General features: G+C 33.2%; 4 protein-coding genes across 10 annotated transcripts; all 4 read right to left on the bottom strand.

Annotated features, from left to right (window-relative positions):
* Window positions 1-3,328: 3,328 nt before the first annotated feature.
* On the bottom strand, window positions 3,329-5,762 carry Fdx2 (Ferredoxin 2). The gene is made up of 4 exons (XM_070302458.1): window positions 4,818-5,762; window positions 4,313-4,425; window positions 4,086-4,218; window positions 3,329-3,690 (listed from the first exon to the last, which is right to left on the bottom strand). The coding sequence occupies exons 1-4, from the start codon at window positions 4,952-4,954 to the stop codon at window positions 3,597-3,599; spliced, it is 477 nt and encodes a 158-aa protein (XP_070158559.1). The 5' UTR covers window positions 4,955-5,762; the 3' UTR covers window positions 3,329-3,596.
* Window positions 5,763-5,862: 100 nt separating this feature from the next.
* LOC138936790 (DNA ligase 1) lies at window positions 5,863-13,541 on the bottom strand. 6 transcript variants are annotated; one of them, XM_070302451.1, is made up of 12 exons: window positions 13,270-13,541; window positions 12,710-12,760; window positions 12,210-12,412; window positions 11,983-12,050; window positions 11,831-11,908; window positions 9,746-10,212; window positions 8,804-8,963; window positions 8,248-8,412; window positions 7,618-8,121; window positions 7,394-7,532; window positions 7,049-7,271; window positions 5,863-6,972 (listed from the first exon to the last, which is right to left on the bottom strand). In XM_070302451.1, exons 2-12 carry the CDS (start codon window positions 12,733-12,735, stop codon window positions 6,378-6,380), a joined length of 2,628 nt encoding a protein of 875 aa, XP_070158552.1. In that variant the 5' UTR covers window positions 12,736-12,760; window positions 13,270-13,541; the 3' UTR covers window positions 5,863-6,377. The 6 variants fall into 6 exon arrangements, with proteins under 6 accessions (XP_070158552.1, XP_070158556.1, XP_070158555.1 ...); XM_070302455.1 differs by having other exon boundaries at window positions 5,863-6,954; XM_070302454.1 differs by having other exon boundaries at window positions 7,049-7,268.
* Window positions 13,542-14,383: 842 nt separating this feature from the next.
* LOC138937108 (protein zer-1 homolog) lies at window positions 14,384-19,944 on the bottom strand. Its single transcript, XM_070303041.1, has 9 exons — window positions 18,802-19,944; window positions 18,422-18,704; window positions 17,978-18,275; window positions 17,683-17,888; window positions 17,374-17,545; window positions 16,963-17,286; window positions 16,713-16,862; window positions 16,348-16,600; window positions 14,384-15,869 (listed from the first exon to the last, which is right to left on the bottom strand). Exons 1-9 carry the CDS (start codon window positions 19,262-19,264, stop codon window positions 15,670-15,672), a joined length of 2,349 nt encoding a protein of 782 aa, XP_070159142.1. The 5' UTR covers window positions 19,265-19,944; the 3' UTR covers window positions 14,384-15,669.
* Window positions 19,945-20,584: 640 nt separating this feature from the next.
* On the bottom strand, window positions 20,585-25,879 carry Sas-4 (spindle assembly abnormal 4). Of its 2 annotated transcripts, none has more exons than XM_070303236.1 (4): window positions 25,802-25,879; window positions 21,752-25,308; window positions 21,427-21,622; window positions 20,585-21,289 (listed from the first exon to the last, which is right to left on the bottom strand). In XM_070303236.1, the coding sequence occupies exons 2-4, from the start codon at window positions 25,294-25,296 to the stop codon at window positions 21,158-21,160; spliced, it is 3,873 nt and encodes a 1,290-aa protein (XP_070159337.1). In that variant the 5' UTR covers window positions 25,297-25,308; window positions 25,802-25,879; the 3' UTR covers window positions 20,585-21,157. The 2 variants fall into 2 exon arrangements, with proteins under 2 accessions (XP_070159337.1, XP_070159336.1); XM_070303235.1 differs by lacking the exon at window positions 25,802-25,879 and adding an exon at window positions 25,584-25,663.
* Between the last annotated feature and the right edge of the window lie 1,013 nt (window positions 25,880-26,892).

The following is a 26,892-nucleotide window of genomic DNA, read 5'->3' as shown; positions in this document are numbered from 1 at the left end:
CCAACGGCCTTGAAACCTATACTCTCAAACATCTTTATAGCCCGGGTCGTTATACCAGTATTACTCACATCAATTTTTTTGTTTCTTCCCACCGATACATAGTTCTCTCACATAGTCAGAATATCCAAACTGTCTTAATCCTGCTAGTATTGTAACTAACATGACATAATGACTTGCCGATAGTGTTAGTTCCTGTTGACCTTGACGAGCTATACATTTTTTTGCATATCGCTACAATATTCTTGAGCAGGTTTCGCCTGCGCTTAACTATTTATCAACGCGTTCGGCGGAACCGTGTACATACATATATATGTATATTCACATAATATTCTCGGAGAAATTTCACGCCGCGTCGATGTGACGCGAGGATCCTTTCGCCGGACGAAACTTGCCGATTTATGCTTTCTTTACGGCTCGTATATCCCGCTATCAGCAGCGAGAGCGGCAACAGGTTCCCGTAACCTGTTGCGCAACGTCGACGAAAAAAAATTCCTTATACCGAATGCATATTGCATTTGTGCGTCGTATTTTCTGGTTACCCGATATCATTCTCGTAATATATACATATCAGATAACTGATAAATGAAATTCGTGCGGTTTCCCATATCTAGAATATAAAGTTGTAATAAAATTTTGACGAACAGATTTCATTCATTGGAGTATACGCACCGTTACAAAAAAGAGGGATTCTTTTTTTCACGATTCAAATTTATATGATAAATATGCATACGAAAGTATACCGGCTTTATTCGTGTATGTTTATATATTTTTTATTAAGATAATATAATTTATACTAAAAATGATTCACTAAAATCGCATGAAATAATTACATTTCGACGATCGCCGAAAAATCCCAATTATCCCGAATAGAAAACAAATGTTAATAACCAAATACAATGATTGAAATATATTACAACAATATATATATACAATAATGTATACATACTTTCGATACGTTAGAAATCCCGGAGAGGAGAAATTGGCATGTATCTTGCCATGTTTTTACTTTTTATTATTATTATTTGTACTTATCTTACACACAGAACCTCTAGTCCTAGATTACTTTCGTACACACGGAAGCATAAGACTTTAGAATTCTGATTAACATTATAATTACGCGGTTAATAAGATGCTTGAAATTTGTGAATTCGATATAGTGGTGGAATTGAGTTTTTATGTTTCCGCGAAATTATACTTTTTAAGAAAAGAAAATTGTGTATATGTGTGTGCGTGTGTGTGTGTGTGTGGTGTAAAGAATAAAAGAAAAGTTAATTAAAATAAAATACGCAATAAGTAGCATATCAAAAGCGAAAAAAATGAAGAATCTCAATAAGAAAAACACGAGTCAATAGACCTTAGATATCACAAATCCTGTAATTTGATTAATCTACCATCAGTATGCAACAAAATAATTACCGAAATTAATTATCCGAATTAATTTTTTAGTCTTTAAATATGTTGAATAACTTATGAATCAAATATTACGTCCCCTTTGTCAATACGATTTTAATATTTGAAAGTTTCGAACTATAAAGCTGCTATCAATTTATATATCTTTTAAAAGCGCATTAAAAAAAAATTAGGTTTATAATTTTATATTATTAATATGCGTGATGGTGTGAAGAGTTTGTTGAAAAAAAAAAGTCGTGTCTGCTACTTATAAATAATAATAAAATACGAGTATATGAGTATATGTTATGTGTGCGCACGCGCGTGTCCGAAGGAAAGAAAAAAATAATGTGAGAGCTTCCGTCTTTATCGCAAGAGTTCATTTTCACTTCGATTGCTGAAACGAGATGTGATATTGCGCGCATCAAATTTTAGTATAAAGTATAAAAGATACTATATTTCATAATTTATGATATAAAAAGAAACCTTTCTTCAGATATAATAAAAGTAATATTTGAGATAATTTGAATATACAACAGTATCTTTATATAAATTTGGAAAATATATTATAATGTTTATTTTCAGTTTGTATAAATCTTCATACTTTGCGATATATGTATATACATACGTTTGCGATATTTATAGTAATCGCAATGTAATTTCCTGTACAATTGAAAAAAAAAAGAGAAAGTAGAGAGAAAGAGATTCATCATTTACGGTGTGTTGCACTGAACCATAATACGAACAGTATGGTAATGATTTACGTAAATATGTTCAATAATCTATAAATGTGACATAACATACTCTCTTACATAGTTCCGTTCATATTCGAGGAATTACGTTCTACGAAACTACTGTAGATATAAATATCATGCAAAAATACAATATATAAAAAAAGAAGACAAATATAGAAAGATAAAATTTTTAAAGTATATGATCGCGCTAAAAAATTAGCGAATTTTGCATTCGCAAACATAAAAAAAAAAATGATTATATAAAATGTCAATTTAAAGGAAAATGAAACTTCTATTACATATTATATACCGTGCAAGTTTGAAAATTTGATCACGATATTATCAACATCCGAAAGTGTGCTTTATAATTATTTTACGTAATTGTTATGATATATTATACATCTTAATTTTTTTCGTACGTTTCTTACATTTGATTGGATAATTATCAAACCGATTGATTTGAAAAATTCGTTAATATTCGCAGTTTATATCTAACTTATGAATCGGATTAAAAATGCATTTTCGAGACGAGAATGTTAATGAACTTTTACTTGCATGTCATTCAAGTAAACTGAGAATGGCAGGTTAAATATATATGTACATAAAGGAAAGAATATATACGAGATATATTCTAGAGATGTGTATTTGAAACGGGCAGGGTAAGAAACTGAAAATATGTAAATTGTTTCACCGCGTTTGTAAGTAGTGTAGTAATAATGCATTTGCAAATAATAGTGTGTAACTTAATCATGCGAATAAGTTATTCGTGTTGGGTCCATATATAATACACATAGTACAAAAGTGTTTTAGCTTTATGTACTGATAGTTATGTAATAACAGTAGATGTGTAACTTGCTATGTGTAATTAATTAAAAAAGAAAAAATAAATTATTCTGAATATATACTGGGTAGACTATAAATAATGATTATTTTTAATCATAATGTAAATATTAAATTTTTTTCTGTTTGCTCATGTTATAATATAACACAACACAATGTAAAATTGTTTGTTTACATCAAACAATGATAATATTTTGCAAGTTCGAAAGATATTTGATTCTCAAGGACCAAATTAGTAGAAAAAATTCATAGTCAATTTCTAAATTATCGTCATACTAAATAAAACGGAGAGTAAGTTCTTTTTATTTTAAAAAATGCTATAAAATTTATATATATATATATTATTGATTTTTTTTTCCGTTTGAATAGATCCAATAAGAACATGATATCATACACTTTTTTTGCACGAAATATTTGTACAATTATGTATACATATTATTTGATTATGATATATACAATTCGTTGAGAAAAATATTACAAAAGGAGAATTTATGATAATTTGGACATCATTTTTTATCGCTATATACATAATATTAAACTTTGCTGTCATTACTTTAGAGGGAATCTTATTAGACTAAATTTTATTAAGTATGAAACCCCAATTTTGATGCCTTACCAGCATTACCATGTCTATTAAGAATTTCTTACATCATTAATGGTAGATGGTACTCTTATCTCAATACCATCTAATTCTTCAGTCATTATGATTTGGCATCCCAATCTTGATCTGTAATTGAATATATTTCGAAATTACAATAAATAACAATGTTTTCAAAATAAATAGTGATAAAGAATAAATTGAGTGAAATAAAATTTACAAAAGAAGTTGTATAATGAAATCAGAAAAAAGAAACTGAGACGTTTGATTTGAATAACAAACAAAAGGACTTTGTTTGACTTTGATATATTTCTGCTAAAGGCAAATTTTATTCCCTTAGGAACGTATGACATAGGAAATGTATTAGATGCAGGAAGCTAATGAATAAATGTAGTAGGCATTATAATGTAAAATTTGGGGAGTCTTTTCCCCTGTTTATAGTTTTCTCCTGTTTTTAACAGCATAAAAGATATTTCTCAACAAGATAAAAAGAGAAAGAGTTGATTCAAATTTTTAAAACGTACGTATCTGTTAATTCATACGCCAAATCCAACATATCCATTTCCTCGTCTGTAGGTTTGTTTGGAAGATTATCATAAATATCCTTAGGGAAAATTAAATGACACGTGCTGCATGTCAGTGTTCCTTCGCAAGCACCTGTATTTTCAAGATTTTCCTTCATGCTTTATCAAAATAATGCATAATTGAGAAGAATAAAAAAGTACAGCTTGTAGAAATAAAATTTTCTTACCGTAACCATCCAAATCGATGTCATTGTTCACAACAATGTCTAAAATACTATCTCCTATTTTCCCTTTTGCTTTAATCCTTTCACCACTGGCTTTAACAAATGTTATACTAACCCTGAATCAAATAGCATTTATTTTGCATTTGACATTTAAAAGATCATCTAGATTGCATTTATAGAATTTAATTATTCTTACTCATTTACAAACTAAATTATACGGCATATAATTAATTATAATTATAATGTAAATTTTAATGAATTATGTATTTACATTTTGCTAAAGGAAGATTTAGTCTAAAAGAAATTTATATATATACATATATATATAATATATATCAAATTTTTTTGCACGGTCATTGCAATGTTTAAAATGAAAAAGATGTTAAAATCTAACAGTACTAACATCTTATATTAACAGTAATTATTTTGACGCTAATTACTTGGTCACAAGTGAAAAGCGACTAAAATTTAAAAACTCGATATAAACACGACCGATTTTTTTACTCACTCTTTCTTTTTACACAACGGTTGAGTGGTAGACGCGGTTCTCGCGGACGACAGTTGATTAGCCGTGCACTTGGCATAATTCGGAGTATGTGCGAGAAAGAACTTGGATAGTCTCTGTAGCTTCTGCACCAATGCCATTATTTTAGAAAGTCGATCAAAATAATATACTCAACCGAGGTCGTCAAAATAATATACTCAACCAGCACAAGTATGCTCAACCGAGTGTCGTGTCAATAGCAAAATTTCAACTAAACTAAGAGGTTATACTCGCGTGTTGGAAGCATGATACGTTCGAGCTACCTGTTTTTAGCCTCGTCAGCTTTGATAATGAATCGATAATAAGGTCGATAACGGACGCGCGGCATAGACTTTGCGCAAAAATCGCGACGAGTTACGAAAGTACGTCACTTTCTCTCAACTATCAGCTACAAAAGCGTCCATCCACGTCTGTCAAAGATCACCGCGTGACCGCGACAGTTCGGCGACTGATCGAGATTCGAAATTCCAGACGATCCGGACCCCGGACCCCGGACCGGAGTGATCGCTGATCGCTTATATTCATCGATGTTGATATGCGCATGCGCGGCGATAGTGAAACGGATGTACGATGCGAATAATATTGTGGGCGCGAAAGTTTTGAAGGACGCACAGATAAGATAAATACATATCTCTATTATATAAGATAATATATATTGTTATATAATTAAAATGTAGAATTAAAGGATACAGAGATTTTAATGCAAAAGAAGCTATTATAAGAAATGTACAATTGGAGAATTTAAAAACTTTGAGAAAATTTTCAACGGCGCATCTACAATCTTGTATGTATGTACTAGATACGTTATTAATATTACGTTCGCGAGACCTTCGTTATTAATACACTGTGCGACAATGAGGAATCGTATTTATTCTCTCTTCTGGAAATTCCTTTAATCCAGACAAATTATTTAAACAGCAGGATACTTATGAAACTATTCGATGAAATAACGAAATCATAATTCGTTTCAGGGAGACAGGCAAAGAAATGTTGATAAATTCTAGAGAGAGAAAAAGAGAATGAGGAATTTATTATATAGTCAATGATCTATGTGTTATTATATGCCTACACATGAGATATGCACACATTGATCAGGCGCGCACACGTTTCTCCACGCAAATAACTGAAAATTGAAAATTTTATATTTAATTTAATATCTCGTATGTGACTCTCTATCGAGTGTATATATAATTATATTTGTTCATATTCTTACTGATAGTTTCTCCGCAACTCTGTACTCTGTTCATACAAATAATGCAGCACTTACATATTGAAATTAAAATTGCAAGACTTATATTATATTAGATACATTATAATTGACACATATCCTTAATTGAAATATGAAGTAAGAAACATAAATGTGTGTGATGAAGGAATATAATTGATTAAACAAGATGGCTTGAGAAATTATACGTAAATATATGTAATTCTATAAAAAAAGGCTACCAAGATAATTTAGAAGAAAAAGAATCGGAAGTAATCGAAAATGAGTCGAATCGAAGATGCGCAAGAACGATTTCACAATTACATATCTGTTTTTTCAGCTTTAACTTTTAAATCTTTAATCTTGTTATTACCGTTCTTATCCTCAACCTCATTCTTTTCGCTTTCTTTCTCTTTTCCAGACTGTTGCTTCTTATCCGAATTGCGAAAACGATCATAACGCGAATCCTCGTCGTCGCTCGATTTCGATGCTCCTGCTTCGCTTTCTCTTAAAATATCACCTAGATCCTTATCGACGTCGTCCCAAGTCAGTTTATCGTCACCGTGCGCGCGATAGTCATCGTCGTCATCTTCGTCACCCTGATTATTCTTACCGTCTTTCGCATTTTTTTCGGATTCCATACTATTTGATTTTTCTTCCTCGATTTTGATGTATTCCGTGTCACTAACGCCATTATTATCGATCGTAATCACTACTTGCGTAGTATTTGTTGATGCTTGTGGTTCCGAATTGGCGGGAGAAGTCTTTGAAGTTTCTGACGTATTGATCGCAGTTGAGTTAGTAGAGTTCAGATTAGCCGATGAAGACGATGATGATTGCAGATGTATCCTTTCTGCTTGACGTCTAAGTGCCTTGTCGTCGTTGTCTCGCACATATCTGCAACACGATACGATGCTAAATGTACTAATTTGTTTTTTACATATCGATTTATTTATGTTGCTCAACACATCGACAAACACATATAAAATACCTTTTAAGATGGCTACGCATGGAACAATGTAAAGCGAGCGCCCTTTCTGTGTTTTCACTGCGTGGCAGGTATACCTTGCATAACTCGCAGTATTGCACCTCGACACGTTTTATGTATTCCGCACCGACTTTTATCATTTGTTTGCTCTTCGATTTTTTCTCTGCTTCACTTGAACTTTCACCCTCGGCTTTTTCTTTCTTTTTATCGTTAGATTCTTCATCTTCTGCAAATAATGATGATATAAAGTATTTAAGGATAAATATAAAATGTGTTAAATTCGACATAATGCTAACTGTAAGATATTTAGTAAATTTGAAATACTTGATATATTCGTTTGTTACATACCGTCCACATCACCTACGGAATCCAATGTCATAAAGTTGTCAAGATTAACTTCCTTATCATCTTCCTCGGGCGCGCTCGAGTCCGCTTCAGCTTCGCCGCTCCCATTTGCATTCATTCTTTCTCGAAGTATACTTTTTCTCTGGCGAAAGGAATGGCTTATATTAGTGATATTGTTCTAAGGCAAGACTAAATAACATTGATACCATTATAAGCGTTAAAATTACCTTGATATGCTCCAGGGAGCACATATGTGTTTCGAAAAACATTGGTGAACGGAATTGGATACGGCAAACGCGACAGAATGGCGTGAGAAATCGTTTCATTTGACGATGAGATTCGGACAACTGATGAGCAGATTTCAAGGAACGATAATTCAACTTGCAAATGGCACAAAACATGGTACGTGAGGGCAATGTACCGCGTGCTGCATCGCGAGCTTCGATACGTCTTTGTTCTTGCCGTTGTACAACTCTCATACGCGTGAGAGTCGCCTTGTGTCGAGCTGCGATACGCTTCATCGCCGCGCTATGACGACCGGAAAACAGGTGAAGCGAATATTCTTTGAAAGTTACGCTATGATGAGCGCAATGTGGACACTTCAGTTTTATGAATTTTCTACCGTCCCGTCTACTTGGTAATTCTTCGGAATCTGCAGCTCTATCGCGTTCTGCTTTCTCGTTCTCGCCTCGTTCCTCGTCATCGCCGTCATCGTCATCGTCTTCGTCCACCTATTCAAGTATTCAATAAAACAAATTTGCAACAAGTTAGAAAGACGGTAATAATGAATAGTAATAAGTAATTGTACAAATGTAGTAATTATCAGTACTAATTATTCAATGCTAAAAATAACTCACTTCTCTCTTCTGATCATCGTCGTCTTCCTTAATATCATCATCCTTTTCTTCTTCGTCCTCGGTATGTTCTCTTTCTCTATCCTGTTTTTCTTTCTTGCGTTTGTCCTCCTTTTTCTTTTTCTCTTCCTCCTGTTCGATTTCTTCCTCTTCATCGCCTTCGTGTGGCTATATAACGTTGATTGAACAAATATTATAAAATGTTTAGAAAACAAATAGAACAATATTAAATGTATGTGTATATAGATATGTGTCAAAAATATTGTAATAATGTGCTATCAAATATATAGGTGAGAGGATTCTCGAGACGAGTCGGGTCGTTAGCGAGAACGTAACGATAAATAATTAGATTACAGTTGGATATTCAATGATTAAAGGACAATTTTTTAATTAAGTTTTAATACAATGTACATCCGCAAGTGTATATTTTTCAATTTCAATTTATACATTACATCTCTCTGTATGTAATGCATGTAATCGAATTAGGCAAAATTAGTTAAATCTATAAATGTTATGTTCGAACGATAGACTTGTCTATCTCAAACTAATGTTAAATTACCTTCTCTTCGTCGTCCCAATTACTCTTATTATCATCTTCTTCATCATCGTCATCGGAAAACTCGGCATTTATGGCTTTGGCCATCTCTCTATCCTTGTCCTTCACGCTGGTTCCTGATCCCGAGTCCTTTTTACTTCCGGGTAGCCTAGTAGTACCGCTACTAATGACACAGCAATTTTGTTTTGACTTATATTATTTTTCTTCGTTATTTTTCTTTTTTTTTCTCGTGCTCCTTCATCTTTCGTGTAGTATCATCAAGCAAAACTTGAGCTGATAGATGATACGCAGAGCAAATATCGCGATAGTATCGATTTAGTATCGGTCTTATGTCCCAAAATATGAAATGCGTTTCGTAGCGTACGCTAAAAGTATCTACTATTCGTCTTTTTTTTTTGCATCGCGTTCTGATTTCTTCACACACACATTCGGCCGTAAAAATTTATTATATGAATACAGTATAGTCATGCCGCTATGTGTACCAAACTTTAAAGAGAATTATATCTCATGATGAATAAAGTACAATTATTTTAATTCTCGTATCAAAAGCGATTATACATTGCGTTCTGATGATACACACATACACACATAGATATTGCGTTTATACGTATCATCATTCTGAGATTTCTTTCTTATTATAAAACCCTGCAAAAAGCTCTCTCTCGGCAGCGGATTTATATATGTTTCGTGCGAATTGTTTGTATCTTGAACATATCGATTTGATTTACTTATGCATTTATTCACACAGGTATTTTGTTTCTATTGCTTTTGTCTATATATATATATTTTTTTTTTCTAATCATCGTCTTGCGATGATACTCGGGTCATCGACCGAGAGCCGGTTTGCGTTTCGAACCGGCTGATCAAAGGACGGATATGGCTATACGAGGATAGTATTTTGCGTACGGTATTTTGCGGTAAGTGTGACTGTATTAATAAATTTACCTCCTGCGCAATTTGGTAGTGGTCATGCGCATACGCTGGATGTAGTCGCGCGAGCGTGAGCCCAGCAGCTTTCGACGATAGTCGAGCGAGTGCAGAGTACGCTTGCGAGCCATGATGTCCGTGCGTGAACTCACGCGATGAAACGCACCCCCTCTGCCGCTGGTGCCGCGGGTCGAAATACGACCCCGGTAATTTGAGCTCTGATGCGATATTCTTCCACGACTAGAGATGTATCTCTGAGTCGGGGGCGGCGCCATTTCGCTAATCCGAGGGGGTGGCGGTGGCGCATAGCTCCGCGATGCGGAATGACGATCCTCGGAACGGTGGTACGACGACGCGCGCTCGCTCTGTCTCTTGTCCTCGTAAACGGCGGACGATGATGATCCCTTATTATCGTCATAGGGCGCCGATGCAGACGAGCCGCCGTAAGACGAATACCTCTGAGAGCCGCTACCGCTACCTCCACCCTGCCAAATCAAATTCAATTGTGCTCCTTCCATGTATTTCTCTCTTTTTCATTTCCTGCCCCTTTTTCTCTTACATTTTATTCTACGCACATATGTATATCACATATAAGTATACACGTATGTGTGCTTATGTATTCTTTTCCCCTCATTTTTTTGTTCCCTTTCCTACCATTTATCCTTCGTAGATCTTTCTATATACATATTTATATGTATATATATATATATATATATTTAACTCTTAACTGTGCTATCCTGTATTCAACTGGGCTAATCGACTATTTTGACTGACATCCCTAAATATCAAGAATCCCTAAATTTTCATTATGCCTTATATTTGATTCGCGTAACCGTTCAATCTGTAAAAATGTAATCTCGCTTACATAACGTTTGCGATCTCTTGGAAATAGTGGGTTAGCAACACTCATTTCCCTCGAGCTAACAAATTCTATTTCGCCACTCAACGATGCATTCGATAATAGTATATAATAATAATATTCTCGATAGACCTTTCTAACTTAATCGAATTATATTTCTTATTACATTTTGAATAATCGTATTTTTATACGTATAAGAAATGCCTCCGTGACGCATCAAATCTCTCGTATATACGAAGATTATAATCGAATACGAAAGTAACAAAGCCGTCGCTATGTATATACGTAATCATTTCTAAATATAGTCGTGCTTGATCGCACCTGGGAATAATAAGATATAATATATTTCGGACGATATATATTACGTATATGTATATCCATTTTTATATTCTCGTTCATATTGTCCCCAGATATGCTTTTCAAGTATTTTCCATCATTGCGTAGAAATATTTTAACCATTAATTCTCTTTCTATAAGTCTCCTTGTCATTAACGCAAAGTCGATAGCGGGAACATACGTCCGTCCTAATTGGAAAGGTCTACGAATGTATAAATATATTATTACTCAAAACTTGCGCTCTCTCGTATAATTTATAGCTTTTAATATAATTTAGATAACTGATCGCTCTGGGTGCTTATAGATGGTACCTTGCACCATTATAAAAGTTCCATGTCAGAAGGCAATATCAGAGGAGCTCTCAAACAGTTCTCGAACGTTAATACAACCCATATGTGCGAGTGTAGTAGGCAATATTATAAATACCATCTAGGTATATTTGTCTTTGAATTTATCTTTTAATAATTTGACGTTTTCGTAGCGTTCCACCGCAGTAGTGCCCCAACGCAAAAAGAACAAGTGTTCGAGAAGCCGTTGGCACGCGTCGCTTGAAAGGAAAGTGACAACTTATGAATGCTCCGCCTAAAGCACACCGATCTTTCTTACATACGAGTGTCCTGAAATTATTTACTATTCCTTTGTGTAACTTTTTATCTTTGATATAATGCAATTAATCGACAAGTGACAAGCTTTCAGGACCATCGTTCTCAATTATAAAAGATAGAAAGAAAAGATATTTAAATCTCCCAATTATTCTCGATTATAAAAATGTCATTGGCTACCAGTTAATTGCAAATCAATACCGTATTTTCTATATTTTTTATATTTAGATTAGTAATTATCTTATGTGACATAGAGAAATAGATGGAGAGAAGCAGATCGGAAAGTGAGAGGGGAAGAACACATACCTGATAAGAATCACTTCTTATCCTTTTACGCGCAGAGTCGCTAGATGATCGATGATCGTCCCTTCCAGAATAGGAATCCTAAATAAAAGATATTTTATTTTGAATATCTATATAAAAAGACATTTGCGATTTTCTACGCATTATATACTTACGCGTGGTCTCTTATAACTATTTGAATGTTCACCACGACCGCCTCTGCTCGAATATCTCTCCGATCCTCCTGCAAGAAGTCATTAACATTAGCAGCATCATTTATTTATTCCACTATTGTTTCTTACATCATAAGTTTCATGTTTTTAACAGTAATCCCTAATTGTGCATGTTTTCAAGTGTACACTGATTACATATATTTCATAAACGCCCAACACTTAAACATTACCTGAATTATATTTGGATCGAGAATCATAGCTTGTTGTAGAATATTTAAATCTACCGCCTCTAGATGACGAATAACCTCCTCTGCCAGATATATTTCCACCGGTTGAACCGCTGCTCCATTCATTCCCTCCGCCACCACCTCTTCCTCTATAAGAACCACCTCCACGAGGAATAAATCCACGACCACGAGAACTCATAGTGGAACTATAAGAGAAATTCAAAGTATTCTGTCATTATGCTTACATTGTATTTATTACTTTTTTCATATCTGATATCTTGATATATTTCAACATCCTTATTCAAAAAGTTTTTTTGTGACCAATTGAAGAAACAGATTATTAATATACAAATATGGCATTTTATATATAAGTATATAGTAATAAGTTATATATAAAAGTCATTTGGAATACAGAAGACTTATTTATTAAGATGTCATTAAAGTAAATCATTTCGTATTGAGCTTTTAGATCAAATGCAACATTATGAACATACTTTACCAACCTGTATTTATTATAACCGTAGCTCATGGTTGCAATATTTTTGATGAACGAGCTAGAAAGAGAAAGAGAAAGGAGACTGTAGCAGATGCAGTGTCTATGGACAAAACAAATATTTTTATACAATATATCTGTATCAATGTGTGATACAGATTATATATTTCCGAAAAATATACGCTGAAGCCTCTTCGCCATTATAAATTGCTATTCAGATTAATCATGATTGTAATGGAAATTGATATGAAAACGAATATCAACTATGTGCAACACCTGCAAAAAAAAAAAACTTTTTTTTTTAGAAATAGCAAAAGGTAGTATAATGAAATACCATTCATTGATTACATTGGAGAAAATCATTATAAATAATACGACGAAGAATAAGATGACGAAAGAGAATTCTTATTCCCTTTACATGAAATTCTCTGGAGACACAGGTTTATCATAAAATAAAAATTACAAATCGACGACAAAATCGATAATATTATATTTGTGCAATATTAAAAATAATGATCGCAATCTTAATATATTTTAATATCTCGCACATAACGTGGATGAGAAGCTTACTTTGCTGAGCTAAAAGAGGTGTCTTTTTTTGCTTATTACGATGGAAAATACGATTATAATTGATTCTTCGATCCGTTCAACACGTACGGTATATTCTTAGTCGGCCTTTTGATAAATGTGCAATCTTGAGTGACTTGGTTGCAAGATGTTGTCTTTCTCTTGTTCTTTATAAATTCACAAGTTTTTTCGAGAAAAGTCTATGCCAAATTGCATCACGACATTGACCCATCGGAGCAGATAAAATGTCGGCACACGAATTTTTGGAGAGCGTCCCACACTGTCCCACAGTCGTAAGGCCCGTTCTACAATAAGTCGTATATCGTTAGTCGTAAGCAAATTGACCAATCACAGTCGATTATTCTGAGAATATTCGACTGTCGTTGGTCAATTTGCTTAAGCCCGTATCAAACTATGCATTGAGATTGAAATTTGACCAATCAGAATAAAGAAATTTTAGTTCCTTTTGTTCTGATTAGTCCAATCTCCAATCCTCAATTTTCAATGCATAGTCTGATGCGAACTAATCGTACGATAAATATAGTGTTCTATTCGACGCAACAAATGTTTCGAAACGTTTGATCGACTGATCAGAGCAAAGAAATCTTTCTCTTTTATGCTGATTGGTCAATCAAAGGATTCAAAATTATCGTAACGCCAAAATAGCGCACATCCGTAATATCATTCTTATTAGAAAGAATCATTTTTTGAATATAAGAATCCAGTTTTTATAGCATGAAAAACATATAATTTTTTGCTTAATTAATACTATTTTATGAAATATATTTTCAAATAATAAATTAATTAAAATTTGAATTATGCTTTAGTTTTGGTTCATATATCAATTTTATACAAAATGTAGATGACTGTAGGAGACATTTATTATTATTATATTAATGTTATATTGATTATATATTATTTTTAATTATATTGTTATTATTATATTCTATTATCACATCGAAATATCGTTATCATGAATTAAAGGGAAAACAAATCGTTATACATTAATAAATTTACAGTCATCAATAACACAATTATTATTTCTTGAGAAAGATAAGATAAAAGAGGGAAAATAAAATGTATATTTATATGTATATGCAATAATCTTATAGATCATGCTATATTATACATTGAATAAACCATGTATGCATTGATGCATCGTGTTTACATCATCACATATGTCATGTTGACATTGTTAATATTTGCTGTAATTATTCCTTTGCACATTTTCTGTTGCCCAGCCTATATAAAAGACAAAGCTGGAAATTTATGAAAATAATACGTTCAATCGCATAATTGGTATAAATTGATGAAGTTAATTTTTTCAGAAAATTTTTTAATATTGTAATAACGATAACATACAAAACATTTAAATTTAATATACTGCTTTTCCGTAATTCTATTTACATGTAAGAGATTCTTCCAAATTTATCTTGTCATGCTTATATTGAAAAAATCCTAATAATGGGAACAAAAATTATTTCTAAGATATATATATATATATATATATATATATATATATATATATATATTATCTACAAGAGAAAAAAAGAAAGGGGAAGAGAGGGAGGAAAAGATCAAAATATACATCCACATATTGCATAAAAGTTAATACGCTTAGTTAAAGACAAGTAATAAGTGTGCATCCATAATTAATTGTGATTATCCATTTTCTCTTTCCATAATCAGACTTTTATATTTTAAATCCATCGAGATTTTTTTTAACTAATAAACCTCTCTTAAATCTTTCTTTCCCCCGACTCTTATTTCAATGCTGCAAAATGAAATTTCGTTGCATAGACAATTACATGTTCATACATGTCCATAATTTCATTAGCCATTTTCATTCTGTGTGATGTATGAAAAAGTGGCGAATGTTTAGTGAAAGAACAACGCGAGAGGCTCAGTTTATGGAAGTTTAGTTCATTAAGAATAGGGGTGTTAAGAATATGAAGGCTCGACAATACGATATAAGCGAACTATGTACATTGATTGGACAAAGTATTCTTGGCTCAAAATCGACTATTCATTATCAGCAATAGTTTATATGGTATGAATATTTGCCGGTAATTGAATAGTCATTTCAAAATATTCTGCGTTTATACATGTTTAAACGCACGCATACATTCACACATACATACACGCACGTATGCACGTATACACGCATCCATATACAGCCTTTGTAATTATAATATTGAGCATCCGTTCGTTTCCATTGTTTTTCGTCGAAAAAATTCTCATAGAGTTGATTTAACACACTTTTTAATCTGGCTTCCCTATGTATGTACTTAAATTCCTCTGCTATTGTTCATCCGTTAGTGGTACTAATTATAATTTGTTTTGTCTAAAGAGACAACATAAGTTATACAACGTGCGTAACGATGACGTTACTAACAATTTTTTTTAACCATCGAGACTATATTCCGGATCTAAGGCCGAATGAGAAACGTTTACATCGTCAGAATGGGTCTCGTATTGATAGCAATTTTCAATCACTAAACTCGCAAGTTCTTTTATACGTTCGTACGGTCTGGGATCCGCTATCACTGTGTGTAGTTTCTCCATTCCTCCTTCTTTTACTACCAATGCGCAATATTTGAATGCTAAAACAGATCGGACTGTATTGTAAAATAGCCACAGATGCGAATATGCTAATAAATGCATATACAGGGTGTCCGATAAAGATTGTGCGAATGCTCGTGGACAGGTAGAGCACAGTAAACTGAAAAGAAAAGTCCTGTAATAATTTTTTTTATAACGCTTAATGAAGGAGTTATTATTGAGTAAAGTCTGGTCAATCAGCGCCGGCTTTTAACCGGACGCACGTCCGTGAGCCGGCCGCTTGGTAGTGTCCGCCGCTGTAATGATGGAGCGCTCACACACATTACCAGGCACGCGGCTAAAGATCGATGGTGATTGGCAAACTTTACTCAATAATAACTCCTTTATTTACAGAAAAAACTGTTACAGGATTTTTCTGTTCAGTTTGCTGTACTCTATCCGCTCACGAGCGTTGGCACAATCTTTACCAGACACCCTGTATATTTGCGACACAAATATGTTAATATATCGCATACGTACGATATACTTTGGTGAGATTGGCGAGAGCCCAAGCAGCCCAATGTTGACACGGAGAAGTATGATATACATCTAATAGACGCAATAATGGTCCAAACGAGCGATAATTGATATTACGTTCTGCATTTAAATCCCAACTTTCAATCGCTTGTACCATGTATTTAAGGACCTCGTTGCGAGTCGGCTTTTCTATCGTCCAAGCTTCAAGGCCATCAGATGCCATGTGTGCCAATATACCAGCGGCGTTATATGGAACCTGTACAAGTAAAAAAAAATACTTGTTGCTATTTCAAACAGCAAAACATATTCAAATAAAACTGGAATGAACAGTTAACAAATGATTAAAAGGAGAGAAGAAAATACGAAACCTCAATTCCGTCGCTATTGGAGCGTAACAGACTGGCAAAAACAGTTACATATCGTTCCTGCATGAGATGGATTCGAAGATATTCAACTTCCGCCACATTGCCGAGTAATCCCATCATATTTCTCAACAATTCTTCTTTATGTGGATATTGCTAAGCAAAAAAATATTATTGCAATATGAATGAAAATGCGTATAACGAATTAAACGCAATGTATCATTATCGTAATCAAACATATATAATAAAACCATACCTTCACGCATAGAAGAAAAAGCACCATGCCTTTTTCATCTAAGAATCGTTGGCAATTTACGGACGTTTCATCCGTCATGTTCCACATGGTTGACCATGCGACCTCTAATACGTCGTCAAATATATTAGATTCCACCCTATATTCGACCAATTCTAACATAGTTTTAACACAACCTAGTTTGCCAAGTAATCTCTTCTCTTTGCCCTCCACTTGACAAGCCAAAGAGTTTAATAGATATATGCCGATTCTTTGGACAAAACTCTCGGGTTCCGAATGTTTGGCTGAATGTAGAAGCACCTTCACGAGCGCTTCGTAATTCGACATCTATGAAAGTGGAAATAATGATAACAATATTGTAATAGTTATATAATCATGATACTTAAAACTTAAGAGATTGAAAATAACACGAACCACATCTTGAGGTATGCGGAATTGACACAATGCCAAACAACCGTTCCTCATCATAGTCTCCTCGTCTCTGTGCGCGCTCATACCGGCAAGTAAGGTACTAATAATCCTCCTCTTCATTCGCGCTACTAGTTCACCCTTTTCCTTCATCTTCACTATGTAAAATAATGTAGCGCTGCAACATATTGATATTGTACAATATTAGAGTTGTATCGATGCAACACATTAATGCTTTTTTAAGTCTCGCAATTACTTTTCCCCTGGCAGTAAATAATTTTTAAATAATATAATATACGAGTATATTGTGTATACCTTCCTGATATCTGTATATGCTTCTGAGCTGGATGTTTTTCCATAGCTTCCAAGACAGTACATAATGCTTGATCCATTCTATGACAATTTTCATACCTAAATACATGATACAAATCGCTCAGTACCTTTTGTAATAATTCTTGCTTATTGTCCATACAAACATGAGCTGCGATCAATATTTGATCTTCATTTGCATCACCAGCCACCTGAAAATCGAGCCATATGAAAGTGAATAAATGAAGAAAAAATTAATACTCTTCCATATATTTGAATTTAATCATACATTACAACTTACTACTTTTGCTGGTATGTCGTGCCTCCTGCAAGCACCATGAGCAGTACCATAAAGTCCTAAAAATTGTAACGGTTTGTTTATTCTGGACGCAAGACCTGGTATGTCAGAAAGCTGACCAAAATTAGAATCCTCAATTTTTGTATCGACGGGACGTTCGGCTACACCTCTACCCGCGAGATTTGTGCCGCCGATATCTAAGGATACCAACTGGGGTAAACCATTCACTAAATCACTTAAAATTTTATTGGGATTATCAAACTGTCCATGCTTGTAATTCGATTGTGAAATATCCAAATGCCTATAAAAATATTCTATTAAATTTGCATTGACCAATATAGGCTTATTTCTATGTATCATTTAGCAATGCTTGTAATTCTAAGAAAATTTTTCAATCAAGTACAAGTTTTACACTTATAATGTCATGATTACAATTATGAGATATACCTTAAATTCTTCAACTGACAAATGTTTTTAACAAAAGACTTTGGATCGGTATTGACTTTGACATTGTATAAAGTTAAAGACACTAAATTTGGTACCCGGTAATAAAAATCAAAAGTATCAATGTCAAAACTATTAGATAGATCCAAATGCGTCAGATGGGTTAATCCTTTTAGAAGCATAGAATATTCCGACGCAGGTATTCCTACATATCCTAATGCCAAACGTCTTAAATTTGGTGTTTTAAAAATGTATCCTCGTTCGTAGTAATTGATGTATGAATCAGCTGCAATAAAACATTGCGAATAATTTAACCAATAATTCATTTGTTAAATATTGTTATAATATACTGCAAAATAGAATAGTTAGCTCAGCGATCTCACCTGTACTCAAACTCGATGGTACAACCATTGAAGTTCCATGAAACGCTAAATTATGCAGATTCTCCGAATTGTCATTAATATACTCGATACAATGTTCCGTTAAATTACTACAATCTGTTAGTTCTAAGTCGTAAAGTTTGTGATTAACGAGCGTGTTAACCGAGACGTCGGTCAAGCTGCAATTGGAGATTTTTACGTGTTTCAGTCGGGTCGCTGTTAAATTTTTGAAAATCGAGAAGAAACAATCGTCGTCCTCGGTCGCCTCGCTGTGCTGCGCATATTCGATAATCTTGTCGCATATCTCGCTAGGGAAGGTTATTCCCTTCCGTAATATCCGATGACCGCGTCTTCCCTTTATCGAAATAATGTCGAGATTCTCGCAGATCAGCTTGAAGCACAAATCGGTGAGACGTTCCGGGCCTACATATTGATCCGTGTGAAATAAGTCATCTAGCTCGGCCATTCTCTCGACAGAGGTAGATTATTTATTGAATCACGATCGAATTAAGCATGAGAGAGGACGCCTGCTACAACACTCTTCTCTGTGCGATCGCGCAATTTCGATTATCGGGAATATGCACCTAGAGAAATAACAAACGTCCGATAAACGTCAAACGAGGGACGGACATCAGCTGGAAACGCGCGACATGGCGTATGTCAGAAATGTTGTTGTATACGAACTATCCGCTGACCGCATTTAGATATTTCATCCGAGTGTCGTGTCTCAATGCGTAATCACCACGCATATCGTTAAAAAAAAAAAAAAAAAAAAACACGACTCGCGGACTCGTGTGTTAGATGTTAGAAAGCGACGCGGCTTGATCCCGATGCGGCTCAAGCTGCGCATCGAAGAAATAACACGACACGATTTTCCTCGATCTAGAATCGTCCGGGTAGCTTTAGCTACAGCTGTTACCACCGCACTGTCGCCACTAACGTTACAACCAGTATCGCCTTTACACAACCGTCGCTAATAACTTTTCTCTATATTGTTTTCTCCCTTCTTCACTCTTTCTTGCTCGTATTACTTATTATCAGGCGTCGCGCGTAGATTATATATCTGCATGCTATTTAAAATAATATTTTATCGATTACAGTTCAGTTTTACGCGTGTCATGCACATGTAGAATATATTACATAGAATGTATGGTATGCGTCTCTAGAAGTCTAGAGAAGGGCAATGTACAATCGAGATTAATCGATGTTCGATTTATCTTTTATCGATTATTCTTTTGTAAGCGATATGTGTTTTCAAATTCGATTAATCTCTTCTTAAAATATTACTCGATCTCGCTATTATAATAATATCTCAATTTTATAATAATAAATAAATTTGTCTGTGTAATATTTCAAATTTACAATTAGTGATAAACTTTTTCATACTAGTTGTCTGTGATAAAACAATCTCGTGTTAATGACATGTTATGCACTGCAAAAACCATCAAGGCTGCGCGCCAACCAGCTTATTACAGTCTAATATTTTATATTTTATAATATTAATTTTACAGCAAATTTTAATTTTTTGAGACAGGAATAAAATTTCAATGATAATGTGCTAATAATAGCTGAGCACAGTAAGTAGGCAACAAAAATGCCTTCACTTCTGGTTTAAGTATTATTGAACGCATCATGACATATTTTCATATATTTTTTTATAGGTAAAAGCAGATAAATATTTATGCCAGCACTCTCTCTCTCTCTCTCTCTCTCTCTCAAGTATCTTCAGTAATTGTTTATAAATTAGAAAAATATATTCTTCTTTATTACTCTTTATTCGCTTTTTTAATAATAAAATCAACATTAAGTTTTAAATTTCTATAAAAATAGTTTTTTACGCAATATAAACTGTTTCGTTTATGCTACTATAAATTAATTGTAATTATATATTTACAAACACTTGATGTAGATCTTTTTGATTCACCTACAGAATCTTGCTATTTACAGATCAACTATTTCTCTCTCTCTCTCTCTCTCTTTTTTCTCTTTGTAAACTAAAAAATTCCTTTTTGTGCTATTCTATCATTAGACTAATATCACGTTATTATTCGTCGGAATACTAATTAGACATCAGATAGCAAATTTTTGGCATTTAAAATTCTAAAAATTTTTTTTTCGGCAACTAGTCAATAGAGAGCAATATTTTCATTTAGCGCGTATATATATTATTAGAAATAACAGTAAGAACTAAAAGAAGAAATCTTCATAATAAAGACAATGTTCTGACTTCACAATATTACATATAGGTAATCAATTGGGAGAAATTGCAGAATAGCAAATTCAGAGAAACTCGCGACAGAGAGATTCTATTGTACAATTCCCGTTAAAATTCATTAAAAAATATCCTTTGTGAAAAAACTTAACCATCGTACGAATCCATCAAAAGATTACCGTCTTTGTCTTTTAATCGTTTTCTTCCACTGGAATACCGTGTTTCTTGAGTACCATCCGCATATACTAGTTTCACAGTACCATCGGGATACTCTCGTCTCTGAAATATTTGAACATATATGCGATATTAGGTGAAACGTATCTATGCTTCGATAAAGAGGCGAAATGTATGATTTATATGAATTAATCAAAACAGTACATTTTAAAATAGTAAAGTTAAATTAAACTTGTTCTTACCTTATGCTCTTTCGTATGAATTTCCCTCTGACCATTCGGTAAAGTCAGAATTTTGTCGCCATTAATAAAGGTTTGCGCTACTGTCCCATCTGGCAAGGACCACTTCTCCGTACCATCTGCTTGTACTATTCGTATAGCGCCGTCCGGAAACGAAACTTCGACGGTACCATCGGACGCACGCTTCTCCACTTGACCGCTATATATTTTTTATTTATTATATATATATATATCGATTTAAGTATAAATAAAAATCAAGCATGAATCCAAGAAAATAAATATAATAATAAGAGATAATATATATATTTATAAAGAAATAAAAACGTACTCGGGAAATTCTAAAATCTCCAAACCGTCGGGAGTCGTCGTATGCCATGTCCGAGTCGTAGCGTAGAAATATTTTACTTTTCCATCCTTGTCAGTCTCGCGAACATCTCCGTTGTAATAAATCATTTTTGTTATTCCTCGATCGGGAAAAACTTTCTTGACATTACCATTTAGATACCAGTACTCTGCATGTCCATCCGAATATTGAATCTGTTTTCCAATATCCTTAGTACTCGCTCCGCTAGTCCGAAGTGAGGAGGGACATAATGTAGGGTTTAAGCGTTTCTCGAGTAATGACATCCGATTTTGCACCTTTATATCGTCCTTATCTAACAAATTCTGATTTACTTCACATGATCTGTGAAACAATGTATCTGCGTTACTCACAGCGCAAGCCTGTTGCCATTCGAGATCCTGGTTTGTGGACTTATGATGGGATTTATTATGGGATTTATCATTGGTTTTCTCCGATGTTCCATCGTTTCTCGCATTCCGCAATTGTGTACCTGTCGATTCATTTATATCTTGCTTAATGTGAATCAAATTTTGATCCTCCAGGAAATCCGACGTTGCGTCTTTCAATAAATTTTCGTATAAATACTGCTTTTTCTTCGCCATGCTCTCGTTCGCGAATATTTTATTGCATTTTGGCTGTGAACCAATCCCAGCTTTAGATTCTACTTTATTATTATTTACAGATATATCTTCTATTTGTTCAAAGTCGTCGTTTGCATTAATCGTTTTTACAATCAATTCCATTGATTTGCTTCTGTCTTTATCTTCGTCGTTATCATCATCGTCATGAACAGAAGCATCCGATAAAGTATCGACCAAGACTTGAGATATTTTTGCTGGAAGCTCTTTGGATGGAACCTTGATGATACGTTTATTAATCTGATTGATAGCTTTTGTAATCATTTGTCCACTTGTGTTCTTCTTGATATTTCTGACATTTGTTCTTTTAATGTTCTGTAGAGTCGCGATCTCTTCTTTCAATTTTGAAATTTCTACTCGTAGTACGCGGAGCTCACTTCTATACCTCGATTCGGCGGCATGCCACCTGCTCTCCCTAATATTCAGTTCGTCCCTCAATTTTTCCAATTGTTCTTGCAAGGTTTGCGCCTTCTGTCTTTCCATTTTATTTTGTCTTGCCTTTTCTTGAGCATCGCGAATTCTATTCTCCATTGCTATCTTCTCACGCGCCAGTCTCTTTTTCTCTTCCTCTAATCGATTTTCTATTCTTCTTCTGTTCTCTTCGAAATTTCTTTCCTTCTCCGCGTATTCTTTACGCAGTATCATCTGATCTTCTTGTAGATTTCGACGCTGGAGCAACAGGGCTGCGCTTTCCTTTCGAAATATATCGATTTCTTTTTGGAGTTCTAATAAACGGCTTTTCAATAGTTCTGATTCAAAACCATTCGTTCGATTTGTCCGATCTTCGGACGGATGATAAAAATCGATTTCTTCCGCATTCGAACGTATTTTTGCTATCTTCTCCACTGTTATTTTTTCTGGCTCACTTCTTAATATATATTCTTTCCTTTTGTGTGTATTCAGTTCTCGATGAACATCTGATAATAATGAGGATGATGATGACGATGACGATAAGACAGATTGCTCTCTCTCTTCATCAGATGTTTGAATTTCTTCCATTATCATACACTCGTTATCATCGTATATATCCTCGCCCGGTGATTCGTTTTCACAATTTGGAGCATTTTCTTCTTCGGGAATATTTACAGCTTTCGTTATATTTTCTTGCAAAAACGATCGTCTCGAAACAATCGTTTTTTCATCGTTCGTAACTTTCAAGGAAGACATTTGTTTTTTATCATTTAACGACAGGTTCTCTTCAACGTCAGATAATTCTGATGAATCAATGGAATGATCGTTCCAGTCCTGTTGCTCGAGACGATCTCTCAAGGGAGATTTATCTGCCGTGTCACTTAAATCTATAGTTCTATATTCGTTATATTCCGAGAATCTAACACGATGATTCGCATCTGCTTCACCATCATGTGCTACATTATTTCCCTTGGGAATATCTTCCTCTTTATCGCTATTCGATGACAATGCTGCAATAATAGCTATATCATTTTTCAAATGATTTTTCAAATAATCTGTATGTACTTTATTATTCTGTGATACTTGATTGGCAATTGTTGAATATTTCTGTATCTCCTTTTGCGTATCATTAACAGTTACATTATCCGAGTAAGAATCGATGGTGGCGGCACTAATACGAGAACGTTTATGAATGCCAAAATGTTCAGACTGGTGTTGTATCCTAGATTTTAAATTTTCTATGTCTGTAGATCGCTGAGATATCGATTCCCGCTCGATTGTATCACTAATTCGTTCGTCATTTTGCTGTCTTGTACTCGCCACGACACTGCCTTCACCACCTGCACAATTTAATGTCTTCTTTATTTTAAATGGTGTAGACTGCTGCAAAAACGCAAGTACTGTGCTCGATGTTGAACAGAAACTAGAATTTTCAGCTTTTTCTTCCAAAAGTTCAAATATCCTTACCTCTTCCAATTCTTTTTCTGTTTTTGAATCAGAATCTGACATATTCATTTCTTGCAAATATTTTGATCGATTAGAAACAGCATTATATGTAGTTTGTTTATTTGGAGTAATATATTCGGATTTACTAAAAATCTTATTTCTTGGTAATGGTACAGTTTTTAAGTTTAATTGTTGTTTTCCACTTATAACGGAATTATTCGAAGATTTCGAGACTACATCTTTATGTATAATAGATTTCCTGCTTTTATCACTTTTATCGATATCTTGTTTAGAAGATAATGACATATTATGCTTCCTCATAGTTGTTGGCTGTTTTGAATTTTTAGAGATCTTGAATCTTGAAAGTCCTTCACCTTTCTTAAGGAATGGCTTCTTTGGCTTAGTCTTTACATTAATGTGCACATTTGACATAACTTCTGACTCTCTTTTCAATTTCTCTTCCAATAGTGTTTGAAAATCTTTTTTAGGTGAGGGAAGAGGAATATCGTCAATTGAGATACATCTATTTGAAACTACATTATCCAATGATAGCGGTTTTATCCCTTCTATTAATAAATTGCTACTTAACTCTTTTTCTTGTGACAATATACCAGAATTATAACGCTTTACAGAATTTCTATTTTTATCAGCAGTTGCCGAAGTATGATCTGAATCCTTAGTTTCTTTATTTTTGCAAGTTTCGTACAATGCATTAGCATCTGTTAATACTTCTTCGTCCATCATATCAAACACATTATCCGAATTGTTCGCTCTGCATTGGAAACCTGAAGCTTTGTTAAATATTGATTTTGTTGTATTTGTTTCTATCTCATGCATAGCATGCATATTCTCCGTATTTTCAGTAATGTCATTAAGATCACATATCGTCAAACTAAGTGCTTTGCAAATACGATCCTCATGCTCATGACTTAAAACCTCTATTTGCATCTGCTGCTGTTTCAATAGTCTTTCATGTTGTTCTATTTGCCATTCCCTTAGCTTTTGTAATCGCTCTAAAGAAGCTTCTATATCCATGATTTGCAATATCTGAAATAATTAAAATTATCTATTTAAATTATTAATTTTAAATATTTTGCTCTAAAGAATAATATCTAAAAATCTGCATGTAACTGCGTTCTTCTTTGTTTAGTTATATATATTTATGATACACACACACACACACACACATATCTATGTCATCTGCAAAAGTGAGAAATATGTGTAAAATATATTATTATATAAATAAATAAAATCTAAACAAACATTTAAGTTTTCGCAAGAACAATAATTTTTCATAAGAAGCAAGTACAAGAATAACTTACTTAAAGAAATCATACAATGCTCTTTTTCAGGTATTGAACAATGCAGTACCAATATTGACATCTGTATGCTTGAATGTTTTAAAAGTTAAACGAAATAAAATGCATTTAAATTGCAGATAAAAAAATCCAATATGTCTTAATCCAAAATAATGAAAACATTATTTATAATTCACATTAATTTTCTTTTAAAATCATTCTAGTATTTTATAAATATACACCTATCTCTATAAATTTATAATCTTAAGTCGTAAATATATTGGATGCTTCACATTTTTTGTTCCAATCAAATGTATTGAATATTTCATTCACTTTCTTTTGTACGAAACGATATAAATGCACAATCTCTAAATAAAATCCTGATTATGCGATAATATAGTTCCAAAGAATCATGCATATCAAACGGTTATCATTTCAAAATGCCATCTTTGTTATTGCTTGTGATTTTAAGATACCAACTTAATAATTTGATAATCTTGAAATTCTCCAATTTTCATGGTAATAAATAGAATGAATGGATTGGTTAGGAATTATCCGCTAGGAAATTAGAGAAAGTAAAGATTCCAAACATTTTTATAGAGAGAAACTATAGATGTGTGTGCGGGCGCACAAGGAATTATATATTTATATATTATAGGATGCGAGATTTTACACACGCACACACATTAAAGAAAAAAGTTTTTTATATGTTACATAAAATATTTGGAATATACTAAGAATATAAATTAATGTACATCACAGGCTATTATTTGAAATATCGCATTTGTTGCGTATACTATACATAAAAATTATATATATTATAATTCAACTATATACTTAAAGTACATAAGTATTTATATATATCAACTATATTATAAGTTTTTCACTTAGAGTCTGTCAGATTCTAAATAGGTTTTCCACCTAAAAAACTTATTTAAATAATTGGAAATATTATTATAAATGAAATTTTATTCTTATCTTATGTATATTTTATAAAATATTTTGCATGCAATGAAAAGATCGAAGAGTATGTCATTTAACAAATAATTGTATATTAAATTAATTATCCTATTAATCGAATATATAATATTAAGAAGCATTATGCTAGTTTACTAAGGCGATAAAATTTTTTAAGCATATTACATATTTAAAATAAACTATAAACTTAATATAAAGGTATTATTAAGTCAAATTTAACTAAACTTAATATAAAGGTATTGTTAAGTCAAATTTAACTAAAAATCTATTGTGTCATCATGTGTAAATATTTTGTTAAAATATACATATATTATAGATAATTGAAACATATCAAAAGAGCTACATGTTGTATTAA

This window comes from Polyergus mexicanus, unplaced genomic scaffold (genome assembly GCF_030449975.1).
Source record: "Polyergus mexicanus isolate NDT 795.1 unplaced genomic scaffold, iyPolMexi1.0 SCAF_10, whole genome shotgun sequence".
NCBI lineage: Eukaryota > Metazoa > Arthropoda > Insecta > Hymenoptera > Formicidae > Polyergus > Polyergus mexicanus.
Note: the sequence above shows the minus strand (reverse complement) of the source record. Positions and strands in the feature narration are given on the sequence as shown.

Coding starts and splice junctions, on each gene's coding strand:
- LOC138936790 (XM_070302451.1), bottom strand. CDS start 12,735: ATGAGCTACGGTTATAATAAATACAG. Junction 8,413..8,803: donor ATTGGGACGACGAAGAGAAG/GTAATTTAACAT, acceptor AACGTTATATAG/CCACACGAAGGCGATGAAGA. Junction 6,973..7,048: donor ATGCGTAGCCATCTTAAAAG/GTATTTTATATG, acceptor TAGTACATTTAG/CATCGTATCGTGTTGCAGAT.
- LOC138937108 (XM_070303041.1), bottom strand. CDS start 19,264: ATGGCCGAGCTAGATGACTTATTTCACACGGATCAATATGTAGGCCCG. Junction 18,276..18,421: donor TGTCAGTTGAAGAATTTAAG/GTATATCTCATA, acceptor ATATTTTTATAG/GCATTTGGATATTTCACAAT. Junction 17,889..17,977: donor ACGACATACCAGCAAAAGTA/GTAAGTTGTAAT, acceptor CTCGATTTTCAG/GTGGCTGGTGATGCAAATGA.
- Sas-4 (XM_070303236.1), bottom strand. CDS start 25,296: ATGGATATAGAAGCTTCTTTAGAGCGATTACAAAAGCTAAGGGAATGG. Junction 21,623..21,751: donor GAGATTTTAGAATTTCCCGA/GTACGTTTTTAT, acceptor AAAAATATATAG/CGGTCAAGTGGAGAAGCGTG. Junction 21,290..21,426: donor TTCATACGAAAGAGCATAAG/GTAAGAACAAGT, acceptor CAAATATTTCAG/AGACGAGAGTATCCCGATGG.
- Fdx2 (XM_070302458.1), bottom strand. CDS start 4,954: ATGGCATTGGTGCAGAAGCTACAGAGACTATCCAAGTTCTTTCTCGCA. Junction 4,219..4,312: donor CATCGATTTGGATGGTTACG/GTAAGAAAATTT, acceptor TTGAAAATACAG/GTGCTTGCGAAGGAACACTG. Junction 3,691..4,085: donor GCGTATGAATTAACAGATAC/GTACGTTTTAAA, acceptor ATTCAATTACAG/ATCAAGATTGGGATGCCAAA.